Source organism: Dermochelys coriacea, chromosome 4 (assembly GCF_009764565.3).
Source record: "Dermochelys coriacea isolate rDerCor1 chromosome 4, rDerCor1.pri.v4, whole genome shotgun sequence".
NCBI lineage: Eukaryota > Metazoa > Chordata > Testudines > Dermochelyidae > Dermochelys > Dermochelys coriacea.
Window position 1 is genome coordinate 90076823 of NC_050071.1, and position 22484 is coordinate 90099306.

Below are 22484 nucleotides of genomic sequence, written 5' to 3' on the forward strand. Positions count from 1 at the left end.
TGCTGTGCCAAGCCGCTCCCGCTGAGCCAAGCCAGCCCAGCCCCAGAGCCCGGCCAAGCCGCTTCCGCCCCCCCAGCCTGAGTGCCGGGCCGGGCCAGCCTCAGTGCCAGGCTAAGCTGATCTCCCGCCCCCCCCACCCCGGAGTGCTGCGCTGAGCCACTCTCCGCCCGAGTGCTAGCCAGAGCAGCTGACCCTGGTGTCTGGCCAAGCTGCCTCACTCCCCCTCTAGACCCCCGCAGCTGCCGCTTGCTCGCAGTGTCCTTCCTCACTTCCCTACCCTCAAGGAAAAGCAACGCAGCGAGCAGTGGGACCTGGAGCAGGGAGATGGAATGCAGGTAGGCAGATGGCAGCAGCTGCAGGCAGTGGGGGGGGGGCTTGGGGAAGGAGCGGGGCCCAGGTGTAACCTCGGGGGTGGTTGCACCAGGGAAGACTTATTATACTCTGACCTATTATACCCGCCACCCATGACTGCCGCTAAAGGTTCCAACAGTGGGGAGAGGCTCCAGTATCTGGGAGGCTACATGGAAAGGCTCATTGGCAGTGAGGGGGAAAGGCTCTGGCAGTGAGGAGCTGCTGGAGCCTCTGTCTGCCATTTTTGTTTTGATGAGTTTTGCCATAAAAGTACTTATTGTGTACATGATAGAAATTCAGTGTAAAACTATGGTAACCCAATAAATAAAGACTGAGGTTATGCTAGATCACAAAAACCTTCTTCCAAACAAAAAGTATTTCATCTTGCTAATCCATCTGCCACTTAACCCTACTTTCACCATGCTCATCTGATTCAGTGTTTCGGTCTCAGCAAAATGTTTGAATGGTAAATGTTCAAGAAAGGGGGAGGTCTTTTTCTTCCTCTTTTTTTTTTTGTTCCATCCATATATTTACTAATTTAATTTCTTCATATATCCCACCCAGGAGTCCTCAACTGGAGCACACTGCCTTGTGTGAGCAGTGTTGGAAAGTTACTCCAGAATACTTCTGAAATAGAAAACACTGGGCCTGTTCTTGCTGCTGCTGTGTGCTTGGAACTCTCATTGATTTAAATGGGAACTGCAAGATCCATACCTATGTTATTCAGCAGTGACTATAGTTCAGGGGTCGGCAACCTTCAGCACGTGGCCCATCCGGGTAATCTGCTGGTGGACCGCAAGACTTTTTGTATACGTTGACCATCTGCAGGCACAGCCCCCTGCAGCTCCCAGTGGCCGCGATTCACCGTTTCCGGCCAATGGGAGCTGCGGGAAGTGGATTATCCTGATGGGCTGCTTGCCAAAGGTTGCCGACCCCTGCAATAGTCAAATTAATGAAGAAACCAAAAAAAACCACCATGGCCCAGGTCTTTAAAAAAAATGTGCAAGACTGTTTTATGGACAATTTTCTGCACTCCTCAAATCTTGGCTTTACACACACAGTTCAAAAAGATGGATGGTGCCTCAGCTTGCATATGCAGATGCTGTGACTAGGGTTGCCAACTTTCTATCTGCAGAAAACCAAACACCCTTGCCCCACCCCTGACCCTGCCATGCCGCGCTCTGAAGCCATCCCCCCTGTGCTCACTCCAACCCCTCTCCCTCCATTGCTCGCTCTCCCCCACACTTGCTCACTCACTCATTTTCACTGGGCTGGCACGGGGGTTGGGGTGTGGGTGCTGGTGGGGTTTGGGTATGTGAGGGGGTGCAGGGTGCAAAAGGGAGTTTGGGTGCGGGAGGGGGCTGAGGGCTAGGGCAGGGGATTGGGGTGCAGGAGGGAGTGCGAGGTGCAGGCTCCAAGCAGCACTCACCTCAGGCGGCTCACAGAAGCGGCAACATGTCCCTCCAGCTCCTAGGCAGAGCCGTGGCCAGGCGGAGGTGCAGCACCATTCCCACATCTCCCATTGGCCGGGAACATGGCGGTGGCAGCATGCAGAGCCTCCCTGTTTGCCCCTGCATCAAGGAGTACTTCCCAGGAGTAGTGGAGGGAGCCTGCCTGCACCATCACTGGACTTTTAACAGCCCAGGCAGAGCTGCCAGGGTCCCTTTTTGACCAGGCGTTCCAGTCAAAAACTGGATGCTTGGCAACCCTAGCTATGACTACAACATATACGTATGCAAAAGATTGTGGTGCAACTGTAGAGGTGCTATCTGAAAGCTGGCCCTGTTTGTAAAATATTTCAATTTACGCAAGTAAGTTAAATGGCATATTAGAAGAACAGATCCAGGAAAAAATAAAACTAAATGAGAGGTTCAGGAAGCAAGCCTTTGGGCCCAGCTAGCCTGCCCCACTATACCTGCAGCCAATGCCAGGCCTGGAGGAGAGATAAAAAAAGGTAGCCTGGCTCAGTTCACGGCTGAGTGGTGAAGAGGCAAGAGCTAGCTGTATCCCTGCCTGAAGCAGCCAGGGTAGCCAGCTGTAATAAACGGTAGTTTCCCAGCCAAGAAGACTGTAGAGGAACCCCCATCATGGGAGGTAACTGACTGAGCGAACCCTAGAGACATTGCAGCTGCCCTAATCAAAGGAGCATGGGACCACAGCAAGGCACCACCTGGACCACAGAGGGAATTCTGTGGGAAGCGAGGCGCCCAGTAAATTGGACTAGAGAGGCCATACCCCAAACTGAACAAACTGGTAGGAAATAGTCAAGGGCAGCAGATTCTGACTTGCTGCTGGGAGGGACACCAACCCCCCGTGTTCAGAGGCTGACATCCACAGAGCCCTGGACTGGGACCTGGTGGAGATGGAAGGCCCAGCCCAGACCTGAGAGCCAGATGATCTAACCACTAGGCCTCCCAAGCCCTGTTGCAAGAACCTATGTCAAAAGGTCAGTCTTGAATTGTGGGTTGTTTTATTTTGTTTGGAAAATGGTACAGAGTTAATATGGAAGAATTTTTTTCTTTTCCACGGCCCGTTATAAAGTATGGTGAAGGTTTCCAGTATCTTGGCACCATTCTTCATTTTTGTTTTAGACCATTCTCCTTTGTCCCATTGCTGGAAGCAATCACAGGACACTTTACTCTCAACTAAGCACAAGTAACAAGTATCAGAGTAGCAGCCGTGTTAGTCTGTATTCGCAAAAAGAACAAGTAGTTGATGTAGAAAAACTCTATCCAATTGCTGGACCAAATATGTAAAGCCTGTTGCTTGTGGAGATATTTAGCCACAATCGGCTCAGGGCTGAGGTTTTTCTCAGACTTCAGTCTCCCAAATGTCTGTGCAATCTCATGCCAGCAGGCATTAAGATGCCTGGAGTTATCTCTACTGCCTCCAGCACATTCAGATCAGGTGAATAAGAGTGTACTTGGAATGTAGGGAACTTTCTGCAATTCTTCTTGAACACAGATTCTCATTACCAAATGCTCAATGCTATCACCAGTAGTTAGCATTGGAGAGCTACCTTATTTGAACCTGCGTTCCATTCCTGGGAAACAATAGTACTTGGACAGTTAATCACTTCAAAAGAATTTACTTTATGCTGCACTTTGTGGTTGTAAGGACTAAATTGCAATTTATATATGAGATAAATAAAAACCACTTTAGACTTGAGGTTGTTATTTTCTTTCATAAGTAAACTTACTTTCTCATATAATAAAGGATCTTCTGCATGTTAATCTGCATTCCAGGGCCTATCATTTTCATGTGGCAAAGTTATGAATGAGCCTCTCTAATAGCTCACAGGACCTCAGAGAGAACTGTTCCAGATCTCTTGATGTTAAACAGCATTCAGCAACCCTTTAGAATTGAGATTTTTTTTTTCTTGTTGGCATATTTCAGATTGCTCAGCAGTGTTAGTTCATAGTTCATGAGAAGAGCACAGCATTGAGAACATTCATCTTTTCTTGAACTGAAGTCAGAGTCCCTCATAAGCTCTCGGTGTGTTTGAACTAGATTACACAGAAGATAAGAATTAGGATATAAATTTTTTCATGAGTCTTATAACATTAGCAAATATTCCAATGAATAAAGTCAATAGGAGTTGCACTCATTTATGCCATGGGTGAATTTGATTAAACAAATTCTCACATATTTTCCCTTGAGCTTGAGAAAACTTGGAGGTTTGGCTTTGCACAGGTTCATACACCTGATCCAAAGCTCATTGAGGTAAATGGAAAGGCTTCTGTTGACTTTATTGATATAGATTCTTGCCGCCCCATTTACTTTGAGTGTCTAGTTTGATAAATCCAAAAATTTGAAAATGAAATACAGCCATAACCATTAAGGATTCACTGGTTTCATTTCAAAATCTTAACAAACCATTAACCTCATCCGGTTTGGCTGCAGAAACTATGAGCTGGGCCAGGCTTACTTGTAACTGGGTGCAGGTTCATTCCATACATTCATAAACCTTAGCTGACCTTTTAACTAACCTGTTTGTGTTTGTAACAAGACCCAAAAGGAGCTGAGTTTGATGTTGCCATTCGCTGGTTTCATTGCAAAAATTTCACATAATTTTACCATTTTCCCTAGTGATGTGACCTTATCTGTTGGACTTAGCGTGATACAAATGCAGAAGTCAGGAAATTACGTTATTTTTTTTTAATCTGGTTAATTATGTACAAAAAGGCCAGTTCTGTGGAGTGCTGGCAATTATATAGAAATACAGAATGTGTCAAGTTCCACTTCTAGAGTCCCACTAAATTGCTGTATTTCTTCCAGCCTTATAATTAGTGCTCAGATTACTGTCATAATACTCTCCTCAAAGTGTAAATGTTTCCCTTCGTAACAAATAGAACTGGGGTCAACTAAAGGTAATAGCAAAAAAAAAGCTTAGTTGGAAAGTATGGATGCAAGTGTGATGCCAGTTTACAACACAAGAAGAGGAAGAAGGAAATCAGGAAGTTATTGGCCGTTTAAAAGAAAGTTGCTTATAAGTTCTGTTCTCATCAGTCTCTTTCACAACATGATGCTAGTGTTGTTTGATTTTATATTCTTATTACAGTCTTTGTCACAAGACCACAGTAATAGAATTTTATTCATTTAAACTCTGTCACTGCAGAAGATTTGACATTTGCAGATTATTTTGTAATTGTCTGGCTACTACCCTTCCTCGCACATTAGTTTGACTTTAGCTATAGCAGTGTAATAGATAGCCAATCAACAACAGAATGCTGAAGATAATACAATGTACTACAGGTTTCAGAGTAGCAGCCGTGTTAGTCTGTATTCGCAAAAAGAAAAGGAGTACTTGTGGCACCTTAGAGACTAACAAATTTATTAGAGCATCATCCGATGAAGTGAGCTATAGCTCATGAAAGCTTATGCTCTAATAAATTTGTTAGTCTCTAAGGTGCCACAAGTACTCCTTTTCTTTTTACAATGTACTACAGTAACAAATTCATAATCTTGGTACAGTACAGTTCTCATAAGACAAAACATAGACAGCAAGCTTGCAAAAGTAAGGAACATTAGCCCACTGTGACAGACATAGCCAGACAGGTATATTATCTCTGTATTACATCATCTTCTCAATACTTCTCAATAATAAAGGAGGTCATGTGTGGTTTCTGCTGAAAGCTAAAGAGCTGGCTGACTGTCATGGTTATTGTGAGATGTTTGCACAGCAAATAGTCTGAGATATGTAAATGTGGAATATTGGCTGCAAAATTGTTGAAGTGAGACTTGTCACCTGAGGCAAGGTGGGGTCTTAGGGCTAGCTCAATCAACATTGAGAACAATGGATATCTGTGGGGGGAGCACTTGTTTACTGTCTGAACCAGCTGGAGATGTGTGCCTTTACAAAGTTAAATGAACCACAGAAGAGTTCTCTGAAGAAGGGGCTCTCTGGGCTAACAAACAGTGGCCTGTAACAATATTAGAGCAGAAATAATGGCACAAGTTGTTATCCATTACAGAGGAGAGACTCTGCTAGTGGGGGTGTCTCATGAAAGGTGGATCCCAGCTTTCTGAACTGGACAAGTGCTGTAGTGATTGATGATTGAGGGAGAAATGCCTTAGTAGATAGGAAAGTAACCCGTTAATGAGTATAGGCTTTATATTGCATTTCATGTTTTTCTTTTGCATTTAACCTTATGTTTCCAATCCCTTATGCTTGCTTTTATTTAAATCTCTATCTCAAGCTCTGTTAAACAAACTTCAGTCTGGTTTTATTACAGGTATGTCTAAGAGTGGTAGCCATGTTAGTCTGTATCAGCAAAAAACAACGAGGAGTCCTTGTGGCACCTTAGAGACTAACAAATTTATTTGGGCATAAGCTTCTAGGCCACGAAAGCTTATGCCCAAATACATTTGTTAGTCTCTAAGGTGCCACAAGGACTCCTCATTGTTTTTTCAGATATGTCTAAGTGCTTTGTCTTAAGGAAAGTGGTGAACTGGGATGCAGAGGATCAGTTTACAGTATGGATGCTCCAAAAGAAAAGACTGAGCACTAAAGAAGGGTGTGTAAATTGCTAGCCTGCAAAGAAAAGGACTGAGGCTCACAGAACCTGGAGCAGAGCACGTGTGCTGCCAGCAGCTGGCAGAGTTCTGAGACTTTCTGCCTGGTGGCCACAGACAAGGCTTTCTCATGCTGTGAACAGGTGATAGTAATTCATACTGGACACCTCTGGTAATGCCGAAAAGTGTCACAACCACTGTTATGAAAAGAAATGTAAACAAAATAAGAACAACCAGAAATGGGCTAACAATTTACAACAAACAATGCACTCAAGGAAGTTAGCCTCCCTTCTCCTTTGTGAATTGTCTGTGAACCAAGTGTGATACAAATTTGCTTGCTTTGATGAATGCATTTTTCCCAATATTTTTACCAGCTGTAGCTGTTACTGTTACTCATACACACAGCCTAAAGAGTGGTAGGTACTACAGAACAAACAAACAATAAAATTATGCTACAACGTAATTAATTGCAAACTGATTTTATACATGACATTGTGAGTGGGATCAACAAACAATAAGAGGCAGAAAGGGGACAGTGAAAAATGAGCTCTGTTTTTATAGGCAGAATAAATGGCCAGATAAAGTATGCTCTCTCTGAATTTTCAATTGCCATCAAGCTATGCTAAGCAGAGCTTGGAAGGGTGTTGGCAAAGTTTGCTTTATTCATCTTTTCAACCCCTACAATCCTTGGGTAGCAAGGAGCTTCTCTGAGATGCATAGGCCTCCAGGAACCATTTCAGCATCTGGGGATTGCCTGCCACATGCCTTTTTAAATCCATGCCTCTGACACACCCCTAAGTTATGACTGATGACTGAGGTGCAGAGGGCCTGTTAGAGTAGGGCAAAGCAGGGGGGACTAGGGCCAGGATCTGGTCCAGCATCTGTAGTTTGTGGAATGAGTTTTTAAAGTCCTTCAGGATACATTATGTTGAAAGTTATGTGCTGTAAATGCAAAATAATTATCTTGTGTGTAAGATAAGCTATATCAATCACAATATTAACTTTGGTGTTTGTTTTGTATCCTGTAGTCACATGAGTTAGTCCCACTTATCTGTATCAGTATTTCATGTATTGTAGGTACGATGCAATGAAGTAATCACAGTCTTTTCCATGTGTGTCTGCCCACAGTAACATGGACTTACCTAATAAAAAGTCCAGCTTGATTTGCTTTTCTATTTCAGTGGTGCTATTGTTTATAAGTAGCTGTTGGCTACAGTATGCCATGCTGAGATAATGTGGCCATGTAATAATGATCCCTCAGAATTGTGTTTGTCATGGGATTTGGCACAATATTGACTGATTACAATGTGAATCTAAATACTGAATTCTCTAAAGAGCAACTTGTGAGGGGTTTGGTCACAGAGATCCCCTTGGGACGGTCACCTGATGTGCTGGAACTATCTCTGAGCACATTTTCCCTGCCATCTTGGGACTCCAGAATCCTTGTTGAGCCATACATGCTAGTCTGCTGCAACACAGACCCAGGTCTGGTCCACGCCCCCAAACTTTAACCAAAAACTGCTCAACGGGTCACCTATTTCCAGCACCCAGACATCCAGTTCCCAATGGGGTCCAAACCCCAAATAAATCCATTTTACTCTGTATAAAGCTTATACAGGGTAAACTGATAAATTGTCCTCTCTCTATAACACTGATATAGAGATATGCACAGCTGTTTGCTCCCCAGGTATTAATCACTTACTGTGGGTTAATTAATAAACAAAAGTGATTTTATTCAATATAAAAAGTAGGATTTAAGTGGTTCCAAGTAATAACAAACAGAACAAAGTAAGTCACCAAGCAAAATAAAGCAAAAACACACAAGTCTAAGCCTAATACATTGAGAAACTGATACAGGTAATATCTCACCCTCAGAGATGTTCCAATAAACTTCTTTCACAAACTAGACTCCTTCCTAGTCTGGGCCCAATCCTTTCCCTTGGTACAGTCCTTGTTAGTTCCAGCTCAGGTAGTAACTAGGGGATTTCTCATGACTGGCAGCTCACTTTGTTCAGTTCCACTCCCTTTTATCGCTTTGGCACAAGGCGGGAATCTTTTGTCTCTCTGGATCTCCACCCCTCCTTCTAAATGGAAAAGAACCTGGTTTAAGATGGATTCCACCATGCTTCCTGGGCTGGCTTAAATGAACACAGGAAGGCTTGCAAGTAAACAGAGCCATTTACAACCAACTGTCTTAGTCAATGGGAGGCATCAAGATTTTAAACCATCATCAATGGCCCACACTTTGCATAATTACAGTAGGACCTCCGAGTTATACTTTATATTTCTAGCTTCAGATACAAGAATGATACATACATACAAATAGGATGAACACACTCAGTAGATTATAAGCTTTGTAATGGTACCTTACAAGAGACCTTTCGCATAAAGCATATTCCAATTACATCATATTTACACTCATAAGCATATTTCCATAAAACATTATGGAGTGCAATGTCACACAACTTACTTTGTTTTGTCCTGGGGTTTTTTAAGTGATTTCCTATCCCATAGGCTGCAAAGTTTCTCTGTTAAAATAGCATATTTATTAACGCAGTTGTGATGACACATATGTCTTGGTTGGTCACAGTGCAGGATAGCTAAATCAAATCTGACTGAGCCAGTGCACACACAAAAACAACAACAACAACAAAATCATTCAGGATTAACTTGTTCTGAGTTTTAGACAAAACCCCCTCAAAGAAGGGAGGTACCACAATGGGATTTGTGCATTAAGATTGAAAGGCTGGCAAATTTGTGAGTCAGTAAGTTTTTAACACAAAATCAGATAAAGCTTAAGAGGTTCTGTCAGCAAAGTGTACCCTAATTGGCGAGATCTCCCCCCCCCCCACATCCCCCATCCAAGGGGTGCAGAAGTGGGAAAGAAGTGCTGTATCCATGGTACTGCATCCCGCCCACCCACTTCCTGGAACCCTGAGGAAAACCCACCAATGGGTACTTTTGGGGGTTCACCCTCCATGTGGTTTCCTAGTGCAGAAGAGGAAACAGCCACTATACAAATCATGCTCTTCTGAAGTGGCAGTGACAATCTACATGGCTAGATGTCTCAGTTAGTATCCTGGGGAGTCATACAATAGTATGACTTTTCCTAAGGTCAGATGTCCTGTGAGAGTTTCTGTGAGAATCTGTTCAGTTGTACCCTTTATCTTGTATTGAAAGGGGACAGCGTTTCACTATGTTGTACATCAATCAAGTGTTTTCTAATGCTTCTCTTTCTCTCCCAGATATCATCTCCCTACAAGTTTAACTGGAATATTAAAAGCATGTTTTGGAAACAGTTGTAGAACAGCCCAGTAAACTCTACTCGATTAGATGAACATCTGGGACTCAAAGTATCTATACAGAGCATTTAAAACCAGTACTTCCCAGAAAAATATCTTGTTCGTTTTTGTCTTTCTGGTTTCAGTTTATAAATTAGGGAAATATTTTCCATGGCTAATTTGTTTTAAATATTGTTCAGTTAGATGGTTCAAGCTATTCTTAAGAAAAATACTATGGTTTTTTAAGCATCTGGACCTGAAGTCCTTTATGTGGGAGAAAATATAGGCAGTGCTATTATTTTCTCAGTATGTGGAAATGCTCTCCTTTGGAATCCATATACCATTTCCTCTTTCCTAAAAAGGATGAAGAATATGGCCCCAGTATAGTAGTATGAGATATAATCTTCAGTGAGAGAATCTCAGGCTTTTACCCAAGTTTATCTTAACTGTACATTGCAGTGCAAAAAGATAAAAAATATGTATCTGATTTATATAACTGCTTGTAAAAAATCAACAGATAGTTTTGAAATAGGATATATTATATTATCCTGAGCTATTGCTGTCAGTTCAGATGAATGCCTTCACAGTTTATGAAAAGAGATTTAATACCTTTCCATTTTTGAACAGGATATTTTTTAGCAGCGAAAGACAAGGATGAGGAATTTAATGTCATATGAAATGTATAACACTAATGTAAGGTTTTAGGCTCAGTCCAACTGGCTGCAGATCAAAGATACTCAGAGAAACTCAGCCAACTCTTTTCCTAAAAGGTCCCTTTCTTTTCTGGGTGAGCAAGCTGGTTTTTCCAGCCCTACAGTAAGTCTGCCTCTGAAATCTAAGGTCTATTCTTTAATGAAACCATAAGCATCTAGCATTGTAGAAACCACCAGGATTTGACTTTTTTATACTTTTGACTCAACATGTCTGATTTGTGCAGTCAAGCCCACCGAATGGTGCTTAACTAGCCATTCGTAGATTCAGTTGTACAAATGTAGGCATGCAATTTATACAGTGATGTAAAAATATTATTTTTGGATATGCAAGTGAGCCTCTACAGTTTACAAATCTGGCCCTAAAAAAAAATTTTTTTTCTTAAATGCAGAATTTCCCTGACAGCCATTTTTAAAATACGGATCGGTATTATGATGAGAAATTTTGAAAAAGCTCTACAACTTCATATTTATCTTCTACTTTCACTAGCACCTTATGGAATATTTTAATTCAAACACAACTACAATTATGAACAGAAATTAATGAAGTGCAATTTGTGATGTAAGATCCTTTTAACATTTATTATTGCATTTGTTCACTTACTAATTTTCAATATTCAGCTGCTTGCAGTAAGTTTCCCATTGCATTATAAAAATTAGTGATATTCTCCTATACTTAGCGGGCTTTTTGATTGTTTTGGTTTTTTTTTTACTACATCATTGATTGGTTTTGAAAAGAAATATTCTTTGGGAGAATTTTGAGAACAATTTAGTAAGAATTATCTTACTAAAACTGATCAAAGATCCATTTAGTCTGGTATCTTGGTTCTAACACCATATTCTTATGAGGGATGTACAAAATCCTTATAATGTATAGCATTATTATGGAAGCACTACCCAAGGTTCTATAATTAAGGTTGCAGCATTCCCAATAGCAAGTGTTCAAAAAGCATGAGGCAGCCCCCTGCCTAAATGAGATTGGCTTAAAAATCATGAGGTTTTACAAAAAATACTTATTATTTTTTATTTGTTTACAGGTTTGAGTCTCTAGAGTGTACTCACTTCACTTTGTTTGTTTGTTTTTGTTTCCTCTGCAATCATGAGGACTAGAAACATTTTATTTTTTAAAATGAAGGCTGAGATTCTCGTGCAATATCTTGATTCCAGCAGCTAAGTTTTAAGAAAAACTCCAAATATCAGGAGACTCATGATAAAATTGAAAGAGTTGGTAACACTGACCTGGTTGTGTTGAGTTTTGCACGTGAAGCAGGCATTCCACCACCGTGGTCTGCATCCCCCTGTCAAAAAATATGTCTGCTCTTTGAGCTAAGGGTGTGATTCCCAGCTCCCGGGAAAAGTACTTTAAAAATAGAGCATAGCTTCAGCCATGCAAAGTATGTACTCATCCAAGCTAGGCAGGTACTCGGGGCAGGTTAGTCCTCCTGCTGCTTACACTGACACGGCTATATGCCAGCTCAATCAGAAGTAGCGTAAGTATGTCTCCTCAAGCTGGAATTTACACCTCCATCTTAAAGTGTGGACATATCTAAAGAAAAACAACTGTGATTTTGGGTACAGAATTAATTTTCTGAGTATTTACAAGTAAATTGATTAATTGATTTGGGTTAAAATTTAATTAAAAAGAGTCATTAAAAATTTGGCTCTTGGTGTCAGATTGTTTCCTAAATCTGAATTTATTTAACAGAATAATACAAATGTTCCAGCATTCCCCTGTGGTAAAAAAAACTCACTGAAATCTCATTTGTAGCCTGCATTTGAAGTCTTTTTTTCCACAGAGTTATGGGCCTTTTTCCCCATTATATTTATAACGGAAAGGTTTTTCTTTGCCAAGAATGACAAATATTCTAGTCCTGAGATTCCATGAAGAATTGCCCTATTTCAAAATGGCTGTCATCTGCTATTGTTCTCAGTAGGACTAAGGCCACAGGCTGCTCTTAACAAAGATGGCTGCTAAATTCACTCTCAGTAGAAACAAAGGAGTGAGGGTGTCTATTTTCAAAGATTCCTAAACTGAGGGCAGCTGTATCTTAGTCATGTGGAAACTTCAATGAGAGATAGCAGAGGACTTTATACCAGCCTCTTCTGATGGATAAATCCTTCATCATGAAAGTTAAAGGCATAAAATTGCCATTAAACCTAAATATTTATTTTAAAAGGTTCCCTGTGCACCAGATCTATTCAGGAGAAAGGGTAGGAAGGTGTAAACTAGTAGGTGGGGGGGGGAGGCAGGCCTTCGGCAGAGAGTGGGAAATTTGTGTGTGTGCATGCACAGAGGAATGTGGGATGCACAAGGAAGTGCAAAAATGGGGCGTGTGGATATGTGTACACACAGAGGGAATGCAAGGAGTGCAGGAGAGATGAGGAAATCTGTGTGTGGGGAAATGTGGTATACAGCAAAGTATATACTTCAGCTGTCTCTTTCTGCTCCAGTGAAGCAAAGCAGCTGTAGCAAACCCATCTTAACTGACTAGTATTTTCTGACTGCTCTGTGCTTAGGGTTGCCAACTTTCTATGGGCACAAAACTGAACACCCTAGCCTCGCCTCTTCCCCAAGGCCCCACCCCGATCACTACATTCACCCTCCCTCAGTGGCTCGCTCTCCCGCAACCTCACTCACTTTCACTGGGCTGGGGCAGGGGGTTGGACTGTAGGAGGGGATGAGGGCTCTAAATGGGGGTGTGGGCTCTTCGGTGCGTCTGGGGATGAGGGGTTTGGGAGGCAGGAAGGGGCTCCAGGCTGGGGGGGTTGAGCAGAGGGATTCCGAATGTGGGAGTGGGCTGCGGGTTGAGGCAGGGGGTTGAGGGCTCTGGGGTGCTAGAGGGGGCTCCAGGTTTGGGGGGATCAGGGCTGGGGGGCTGAGGTGCAGGAGGGGATACTGACTCTGGGGTGGGGCCGGGATGAGGGGTTTGGGGTGCAGGAGGGGACTTTGGGTTTGGGGAGGCTCAGGACTGGGGGGTTGGGCTAGGGTGGGGCCGCGGGCTTACCTCGGGCGGCTCCTAGTCTGCGGCACAGTGGTGCTAAGGCAGGCTGCCTGTCTGTCCTGGCTCCATGCTGTGCCCCGGAGGCAGCCAGCAGGTCCGGCTCCTAGACAAGGGGTGGGGGACAGGAGGCTCCATGACGCATGCTGCTCTGACCCACAAGCACCGCCCCGCAGCTCCCATTGGCCGGTTCCCAGCCAATGGGAGTGAGGAGCTGGTGCTCAGGTGGGGGGCAGCGAGTGGAGCCGCGTGGAGCCCCGTCGCCCCCGTGCCTAGGAGCCGGACTTGCTGGCCGCTTCCGGGGAACAGAGCAATGCCCCAGGACAGGTAGGGGCTAGCCTGCCTTAGTGCCTCAGCACCACTGACTGGACCTTTAATGTTCCGGTCAGCAGTGCTGACCGGGGCCACCAGGGTCTCTTTTCGAACAGGTGTTCTGGTCAAAAACCAAACACCTGGTCACCCTATGAAGAGTTGCCAGGTGTCTGATTTTAGACCAGAACACCCGGTCAAAACGGGACCCTGGCGGCTTCAGTCAGCACTGCTGACTGGGCCATAAAAAGTCTGGTTGGCAGCACAGCGGGGCAGACGGGCTCCCTACCCGACTCCTTGTGGCTCCCAGGAAGTGGCCGGCATGTCCCTCCAGCTCCTAGGTGGAGAGGCGGCATGGGGGCTCCGTGCGTTGCTCCCGGCCTGATCGTCGGCTCCACAGCTCCCATTGGGCAGGAACCGCAGACAATGGGAACTGCATTAGTGGTGTCTGGAGGTGGGGGCAGTGCACAGAGCCCCCTGGCTGCCTTTCAACCTAGGAGCCAGAAGAACATGTCATTGCTTTCCAGGAGCCACCTGAGGTAAGCGCTGCCCAGAGCCCACACCCCAAACTCCTTTCCACACCCCTGCCCCAGCCCAGAGTCCCCTGCCCTACCCCAGAACCCCCTTGTGCACCCTGAACCCCTCATTTCTGGTCCCACCCAGGAGCCTGCACCCCCAACCCATACCCCTCCCACATCCCAACACCCTGTCTCAGCCAAGAACCCCCTCCCACACTCCAAACCCCTCAGTCCCAGTCCAGAACCCCTTCCTGCACCCCAAACCCTTCATCCCTGGCCCAACCCCAGAGCCCACACCCCCAGCTGGAGCCCACACCAACCTCTGCCCCAGCAGAGTGAAAATGAGCAAGAGAGGAGGATGGAGGAGAGGAGTCATGGAGGAAGGGGGGATGGGGTGAGCAGGGGCATGGCCTCATAGGAAAGGGGCAGGGCAAGGGTGTTCAGTTTTCTGCAATTAGAAAGTTGGCCACCCTATTTGTTCTGCTCCACAGCAGACTGATATATATATATATATATTAAAAGTTATTCAATATTTTCAAGTCTTTAAAAATATTCCAGGGTAATATTCTCTTTTGGGTTCCATGTTTACGTCTTCATGTATGGAATTTTAAATTTGAAAAATCAGGGAAATTCCCAGGAGAAAACTTCATTAAGGTTGAGAGCACATATCAAGGTAAAATACATTAAAGGGCTATTGCAGTTATCCCAAACCCAAGCATTGTAAACACGGGAAATTCAAAGTTAAGATTACACTTAAAAGAAATCCAATGTGTTAAGCTATGTAAATGCACAGGTAAGTAACCCTGTAGTGACACAGAATAGAGTGTTTAGTGCTGGGAAAAGAAAATGTGTCTTTAAAAATCAATTTAATGTAATCTGGGACCACACACTGAAATGCCTTAGTCATAATTGTATGGTTATTGCATGGTTTCACAACATGGCAGCGTTAGGGTTGTTTGGGTGTCTTTTCATACTTGAGCATGTTTGGATTTCTTTTAAGTGTAACCTTATCTCTGAATTTCCTAGGTTTCTAATGTTTGGTTTGGGGGTATTTGCAACATCTGATGGTTTGGGGATAAATACAGTGTGTTTTAGCCTATATTTCTGATATATATGCTCATACTTAATTCTTAACATTGTTTTTGGTTACACCAGATAAGATAAAACTTAAAAGGACTATAAATTGTAATACATCATGACCTAAATTGTTCTCTTTCTGGAGTCAGGGAGGAATTTTGACACATTGTAAAATAAGTTCCCTGATAAAAACCATGTTAAGACTTATGTAAACTTTAGAATACATATCACTAGTTTAACTGATTAAGGCAGGTGTCCTGTGGCGGGTGGTAAAAGGAGAAGTATATGGCATGTAGTTAGACAGTATCATAATGCAAACACACAAGGGGGCCAAATTAAGGTGCACAGACAACCTTAATTCTAGCATCTTCTAACTTTTGAGAACTTGACTTTGTAGCCTTCATTTTTTTAAATTGTAATATACCTGACAGCTACTGGATATTACAATCATCTTGAAAATAATTTGAAATTGAGAAAAGATCTGGAGGGTGGTGGGTGAGGGGAAGGAAATACTGTCACTTCAAAAGAAAAAAGAAAAGGAGTACTTGTGGCACCTTAGAGACTAACAAATTTATTAGAGCATAAGCTTTCGTGAGCTACAGCTCACTTCATCGGATGCATTGCTGTAGCTCACGAAAGCTTATGCTCTAATAAATTTGTTAGTCTCTAAGGTGCCACAAGTACTCCTTTTCTTTTTGCGAATACTGACTAACACGGCTGCTACTCTGAAACCTTTCAAAAGAAAAGAAGTGGATTGTTGGTGTCTTGCTAATTTCAGATAAAATCACAAGTTTGGTAACAAAATCTCAGAATATACACGAGGGAGATATGGAGAAGACAAATAAGCCATAAAAGGCTTGGATAATATCAAGGCTAAAATTGTTTAAACATACGCTGAATAAATATTATTAGAGAATTCATCTATCTTAATGGATTTCCAACTCAAGAATAGCTTTTTTTTATGGTATACTCTAATTTTTGTTGGTATAATTGTTAGGCTCTTGTGAAAGAGACAGAAAGCAATGATAGATATATACAATGAGTCATGTTCAAGTGCACTGCAAATGGAAAAATCTGTTTGTTTTTTAAAAAAAACAAACAAATGAAAAACTCATTTGTATTTAAAAACTTGTTTTTAAAACAAATAAATGAAAAACTCCTCATCTAGGATGCTGTTCTGACTCCCATTCACAGGAGTACTGCAATAATACAGTGCTTACAGGCCTCAATATATTTTTGTTTTGAAAAGTGTCCTAGACCCAAACCCTCATTCCCTGCATCAAGCCTAATTATCCTTTCTGGATAATAGTAATTAGGCTTATTATAATCATAATAATGCTTTGCCTCCTCTTAATTATAAGTGATTCCTCTCCACCATTATCAATCCACTTCATGAAGAGCCAGTTTAAGGATTTTGGGGAGAATTTGTGAGAGGATCGTTTGGGATAAACTCCAAATCTAACTGATTCATTGTATGTAAAACCTCTAGGTGTTGCATGATGATTAATGCTTTCCCAACCCCCACGAGTCCTCACCTCTTGCTGCAGAAATACAGCTCATTTGCTTTTTCCTTTCGAGTTTCATGATTGTTTGATATTGGTTTACATTTTCAGTGCTAAGATTCCAAGGAAGAGGAATACAAATGTATTTTAAAATAATCAGGGGATCTTGTGGATGCAGGCTTTTCTGGGCCGCATAGGGTGGTTCTGGTTCTGTGGCAACTGTGCTCCCCTCTTTAGGCAGGGGGGTTGACTAGTGAATCAGTTTAGTCATAGCAATACCAGTCATGAACAACCCCAATCACCCACACAACGGTATGGTGGAGCTGCCGGGGAGCCACATAGTATGTGGAGGACTTCTCACCTCCCTGTGCAGCAAAGCCTGACCTGTTCCAGTGCTTTCTGCATCTATGGAGGTTGGAGACACTATTTGTCCCCTAATGTACCAAAGTCCAAAAACATCAACTAGAACGAAGAAACTCAGAGGTTTTAGCTGTAAGGGTTCAACTTAGTAAAATTCTACCGCTATCATGGCCTGCCATGGGGCTTCCCACAAAAGCTATACATTTCAGGTTCACTCTAAACTCTGCTCCTGTTCCCCAGGAGGCTCTCACAGCTCAGGGATCCCTTCAGCAAGTCTGGCCAGCATTTTAAATTGTAACAAAAATTGAAACAAGAACCTGGGTTTTGCTTCTCATTATGAAAGTCTTACTCAGCTGTCCCATTGACTGGTTAACACTCTACAGGGGTGCTGGTTTGTATTTCTGCTTCTTTAATGCCCAACAAAACATTCACTGATTAGTCTCCATCTCCAATAGTTGAGAATATATAGGGCTTATTTTTCAAGAGCTACAGGGGAGTTTAGCACCGTAACTCCTTTACCTTCAGTGAACATCATCCAGATAATATTTTTCATAATATTTTAAGGACCTAATCCAGCCCTTGGGTGCCCATCATTGGAATCCAAAGCAAGTACAGAAGCACCGGGCTTATGTGTGATTTGTCTGTGCCTATGCTGGTTTGGGGGTTCGCACTCCAAGCTTCTTTTAAAGGAGGAATCATAACTCTTCTCTTTCCATCCCCCAACAAAGGAATCTGTGAGAGATTCTGGGATGGGAAGCATATGGAGTTTCCTGTCCCCTGTGCAGGCATCTATAAATACAGCCTGTATTTTATTACAGGACAGGGAGATTTCATGTACAACAAGATTTTACAGCCAAGACAAAAACTCTTCAAACAATTGGTTTTCTAAATGCATTGGTAAGTCCCTAAGGTATAGCAGCAGCATTAATGGGTGCCACTGTCAAAGGACTTTCAGAGACAGCTGAAAAATGGGTTTCTGTGGATTTTTTCCCATTTCTGTCACACATTCAAAAATATGCCACTTATATTTGTACATATTTTACTTTGTTCATCACAAGGAAAGAGAACCTTACTTCAAATAAAACTAATTAACTGTGGGGGTAGGGATTTGGAAAAGGAGGATAAGTTTAGATAGCCCTTCTGATTGGGAGATTACTCATGAACTGGAGAAATCCCCACAGTGCATTTATGTCAATAGTATTGTACATGTTCTTTCCTCACACATTCCAGTACAAGATGTATATTAACTATGTGTACCAAATGCTTAACTGGCAGAAAGTCAACCTTTTCTGAGTGAACAGCCCATTGATAATACAAAACATTTTTCTTTTTTCCTTCAAAAAATGAGAGTTTGCTGCCTATTATTCAATGACTTTTTGTCAAATTAGGGAACAGAGAGCTTTTTATTCTTTCCATGAAGTGCCCTTTCAGACTCAGTAATTGTATGTTCTGTTCCTCAGGAAATGAGAGAAGATCGAGATCGGTCACGATTGGACTCCATGGTGCTGCTAATTATGAAACTGGACCAGCTAGATCAGGATATTGAAAATGCTCTCAGTACAGGCTCTTCACCATCCAGCACCCCAACATACAAACGGAGACATATACCTGTGAGCCTGTTTGCTAACTCTTTCTTTTTATTCAAATTAGATTTATTTTGTTTTATGCATTCATTTCTCTTCCTCTCTATGTCTCTCTCATTTCTTTGATCAGCCTAGCGCTTGCAGCTTGTACTTTTCTGTGAAAAGAGAGCTGATATGTGGGAGAATTATGAAAATATCCCAGATGAAAGAATGGGAGAACTGCAAAATTCAAAAGGTGTCAGGCTGTTTCTATTACCTCTTATTGCTAAGACAAATTAGAGTGGAGTTAGAATCATAGTAATGTTAGCCTGTGAATATATGCACATTCCACTTGATTTGCAATAGCTAGAGTTGAAAATGTAATTAGTTACAGTTTGTTTTGTTCCCAGTTGTGGAGTCCAGAAATTTTTCAGCAGGGAGCCACTTCTGGCCCACTTTTGAAATCCTCCTCTGTTAGAATAATATTCCAGCATAATCCACAATTTTTATTTAGCTAGAGAGTCTTTTGCAGAGGACAATGTGAAAGAGGATAGAGCAGTTCACTAACTAATGAATAAATTGTTATTTTAAAAGATTTGTTTAAACAAGTAGATGTGAGGAATACGACCAACTTTTCAAGTGGCTTGTTTGGGATGTCATAATGCAGGCTTTCTGCTCATCTAAACCATCCCTACTGCAGCCATTTTGCAATAAAAATAAACAATCTTAAAGAAACATGTTCATTTTATCCAGTGTTTGGAATAAACCTTTTTTCTAACAAAGTCATCTTCATTATTTCCATACAGTCCAGTTAGTAATGTGTAGGGAAAAAACAGCTTTCTATTTTTGCCTGAATTTTAGCATGTTAGCCAGTTGAAGAGTATTTAGTTAATAATATAATACAATTCATGTTTGTATTCTGTTACTTAGCAAAAAGTTTGACAGCATATTACAGTTAAGCCACTTAAAATATAGAGGTGTTAAAATACTCCCAAATTATAAATATTTGTTTATCTCTCAGTAGGGACTGCCATAATGTTCACTATTGAAAATAATAATAATGAAATACTCAACTGGGGATTTTTAACTCAATCTTAGCAGAAACCAAATCCAAACTGAAAAAGAAAGTACAACACAAAACAACATAGCTGCTACATATCTCTGAAATCTTTAATAGAAATGTTTTCAGTTTTAATGAGAGAATTTTGAAGATTTTGACTGGCTGTTACGTGTCTCATGATGTCATTTTTCTTTTTAATTTTATTTCTCTTGTTAAAATTACATTGCACTCAAATCTTCAAATTGCATAGGAAGTACTCTCAAATTCACTTATGCTCAAAGGTGCAATTCATCCCTGTGCAAAGGACCTGCCCAAAGTGTATGCACCCACTCAAATCCCACCTAAGCCATAGGAAAGCGGGATTTAAGCAGTACATGAGCTTTTGTGCAGGCTCCCTCTATGCATGGATGAATTTCATCCATGATGCTCAACCCCATTCCCCATGCAGACACTGGCATAAAATCGCATTAACAATAATGGAATCAAAGTGGAGTCCAAAACTCCCATTTAAATTAGTGAGTGTAGAAATAGGGTCCCAAACTATCAAAAAAAATTACACTCTATTCCCTTTAAATATAGCTGGCTCATGAACTTTCAAGGAGTTTTAACTGTATGGAAAACTTGAAGGGACATTAATAAGTCATTTTTGAGCTAAAAGGAGACAGAAAAAAAAGTCCAAATCAAGGTAATTTTTAATTCATTGTAACTGAAAAAAAAAGCACGGTGTATGTTCTTCAAACTTTGCATAAACTTTCTCCTCTGCTTTCAGAGTCAATCAGGGAATTCTGCAAAACCACTTTTTCAAGCCAAAGTTGCAGTCTATTAAGACTTTATAATGGCAACTGGTTGAAAACTTAACTATTGGCAGGCTGCCTGTTCTCCATAAAAACTTGTATCAGTGTGATTGCTTAGAGGGGAAAAAGATGAGGGATGGAAGTTAAGAAGTGTTATCTAGAATATTCTGAAAACAGGAAAATGTTTAATTCATTTCAGATAAAAAGTATGTGTTGCCTTGACAATATAGATTCCAAGGCCAGAAGGCACCATTGTCATCGTGTGGTCTGACCTCCTGTATAACACAGCCCACTGAATTTCCCAAAAATAATTCCTAGAGCATATGTTTCAGAAAAACATCCAATTTTGATTTAAAAATTGTTAGTGAGGAAGAATCCATTATGACCTTTGATAAATTGTTCCAATGGTTAATGACCTTCATTGTTAAAAATTTACACCTTATTTCCAGTCTGAATTTGTCTAGCTTCAACTTCCAGCCATTGGATAATGTTATATCTTTCTCAGCTAGGTTGAAGAGCCCACTATTAAATATATGCTTCTCATGCAGATGTCGAACAGAGATGTCACTAGAATAACTGTTTAAGGCCAATGTTGCCTCTTATCTTCATAACCTTTTAAAACTGCTTTATTTAATCTTTTAATCTTTTAGGGATAACTTGTGTGCTTAGATATCACATGTGTAACTTTCACTGATTTCCTTTAGACTGGAATTTGCATGTCATAGAGGAGAATCTGGCCCTTAGTGTTCCATTGGTCTCAGGGGTTCTCATTATAGTGGGTTTAATATATGATACGATAATGAGCTATCCATAATATCTATCATCCTGCTTTGCATTCTACAGCTGACAGTTGTAGGGAGTCTGTTGGAAGGCAGCATTTAAAAAGCCCCAAATGGCTACATGGTATACTTCTCTTAGCCAAGAAAAGAACATGAGGCAATGGGAGCACCTCGTGAGCTTTCCAGAGGTGGCTAAGTGTGCTCATTCTAGTATGGCCTTGTAACAAGCTCTCTATAGGCCTAGCAGTGCACCTGTTGGTACCTGAAAATAATTATGCAATGATAGATATGAAATCCAGAATGCATACAACATTGTCACAGGGTGGCTGGCCCCTTTAAGAGGGAACAGGGTCCAGGGCATCTGTGACTCATCAGCGGCTTCCCAATTGGGCTTAGGAGTAGGCATCTGTGCCATATAAATGGACAGAGGCTGAGAGAGTGGGGAATCAGGAGGAAAGGGGCAGGTGAGAGCTGGCTGGGAGAGACAGAAAAGAGCAGGTGAGAGTTTCCTGAGGAGGGAAGGAGAGAAACAGGAGCATCAAAGGACAGCTGAAAAAAAGCCATTGGGAAGAACAAAAAGTGAAGGAGGTTGCTAGTGAGGACTGGTCAGAGTTGGGGAATCCCAGCTGAGTTACAGGCAGGCTTGCGCAGAGGCCTCTAGGAACAAGGGGAAGAACCAGTCTGATTCAGAGAAGCTGAGTCCAGAACAAGAGGGTTAATAATAGAGGCTGGATCTCACAGACTACGAGGCCCATGTGAATGGAACACTGTGGGAGGCCCTTATGCAGCAAGCCTAAATGGAGGTCTGTGGGAAGCTGAGCCCAGGAGCAAGAGGTTGGTCCTGGAGGGAAGTTCTGTGAACAGGGGCAGGACTCACAGATGGAGAGCCTTCTCACAGGAGATGTGACTTGGGGCTACTGAAGAAGTGGCATGGGAGAGAAGCAAATCTGGAAATCTCAGGTGGATGGCCCAGAGCAGGGGTTCTCAACCTTTTTCTTTCTGAGGCCCCCCCACGTGCTATAAAAACTCCATGCCCCACCTCTGCCACAACAACTATTTTTCTATACATAAAAGCCAGGGCTGGCATTAGGGGGTAGCAAGCAAGGTAACTGGGGCCCTCACAAAACTAAGTTGCTCAGGCTTTGGGTGGCAGAGTTCGGGGCCCTG

General features: G+C 42.1%; 1 protein-coding gene across 1 annotated transcript in view; it reads left to right on the plus strand.

Moving 5' to 3' along the window:
• DLC1 (DLC1 Rho GTPase activating protein) overlaps window positions 1-22484 on the plus strand; it is a 380903-nt gene that overhangs the window by 79456 nt on the left and 278963 nt on the right. Inside the window, exon 3 of the mRNA XM_038399289.2 lies at window positions 18583-18732. Within this exon, the coding sequence (XP_038255217.1) occupies window positions 18583-18732 (150 nt within the window). The remainder of the gene's footprint in view (window positions 1-18582; window positions 18733-22484) is intronic.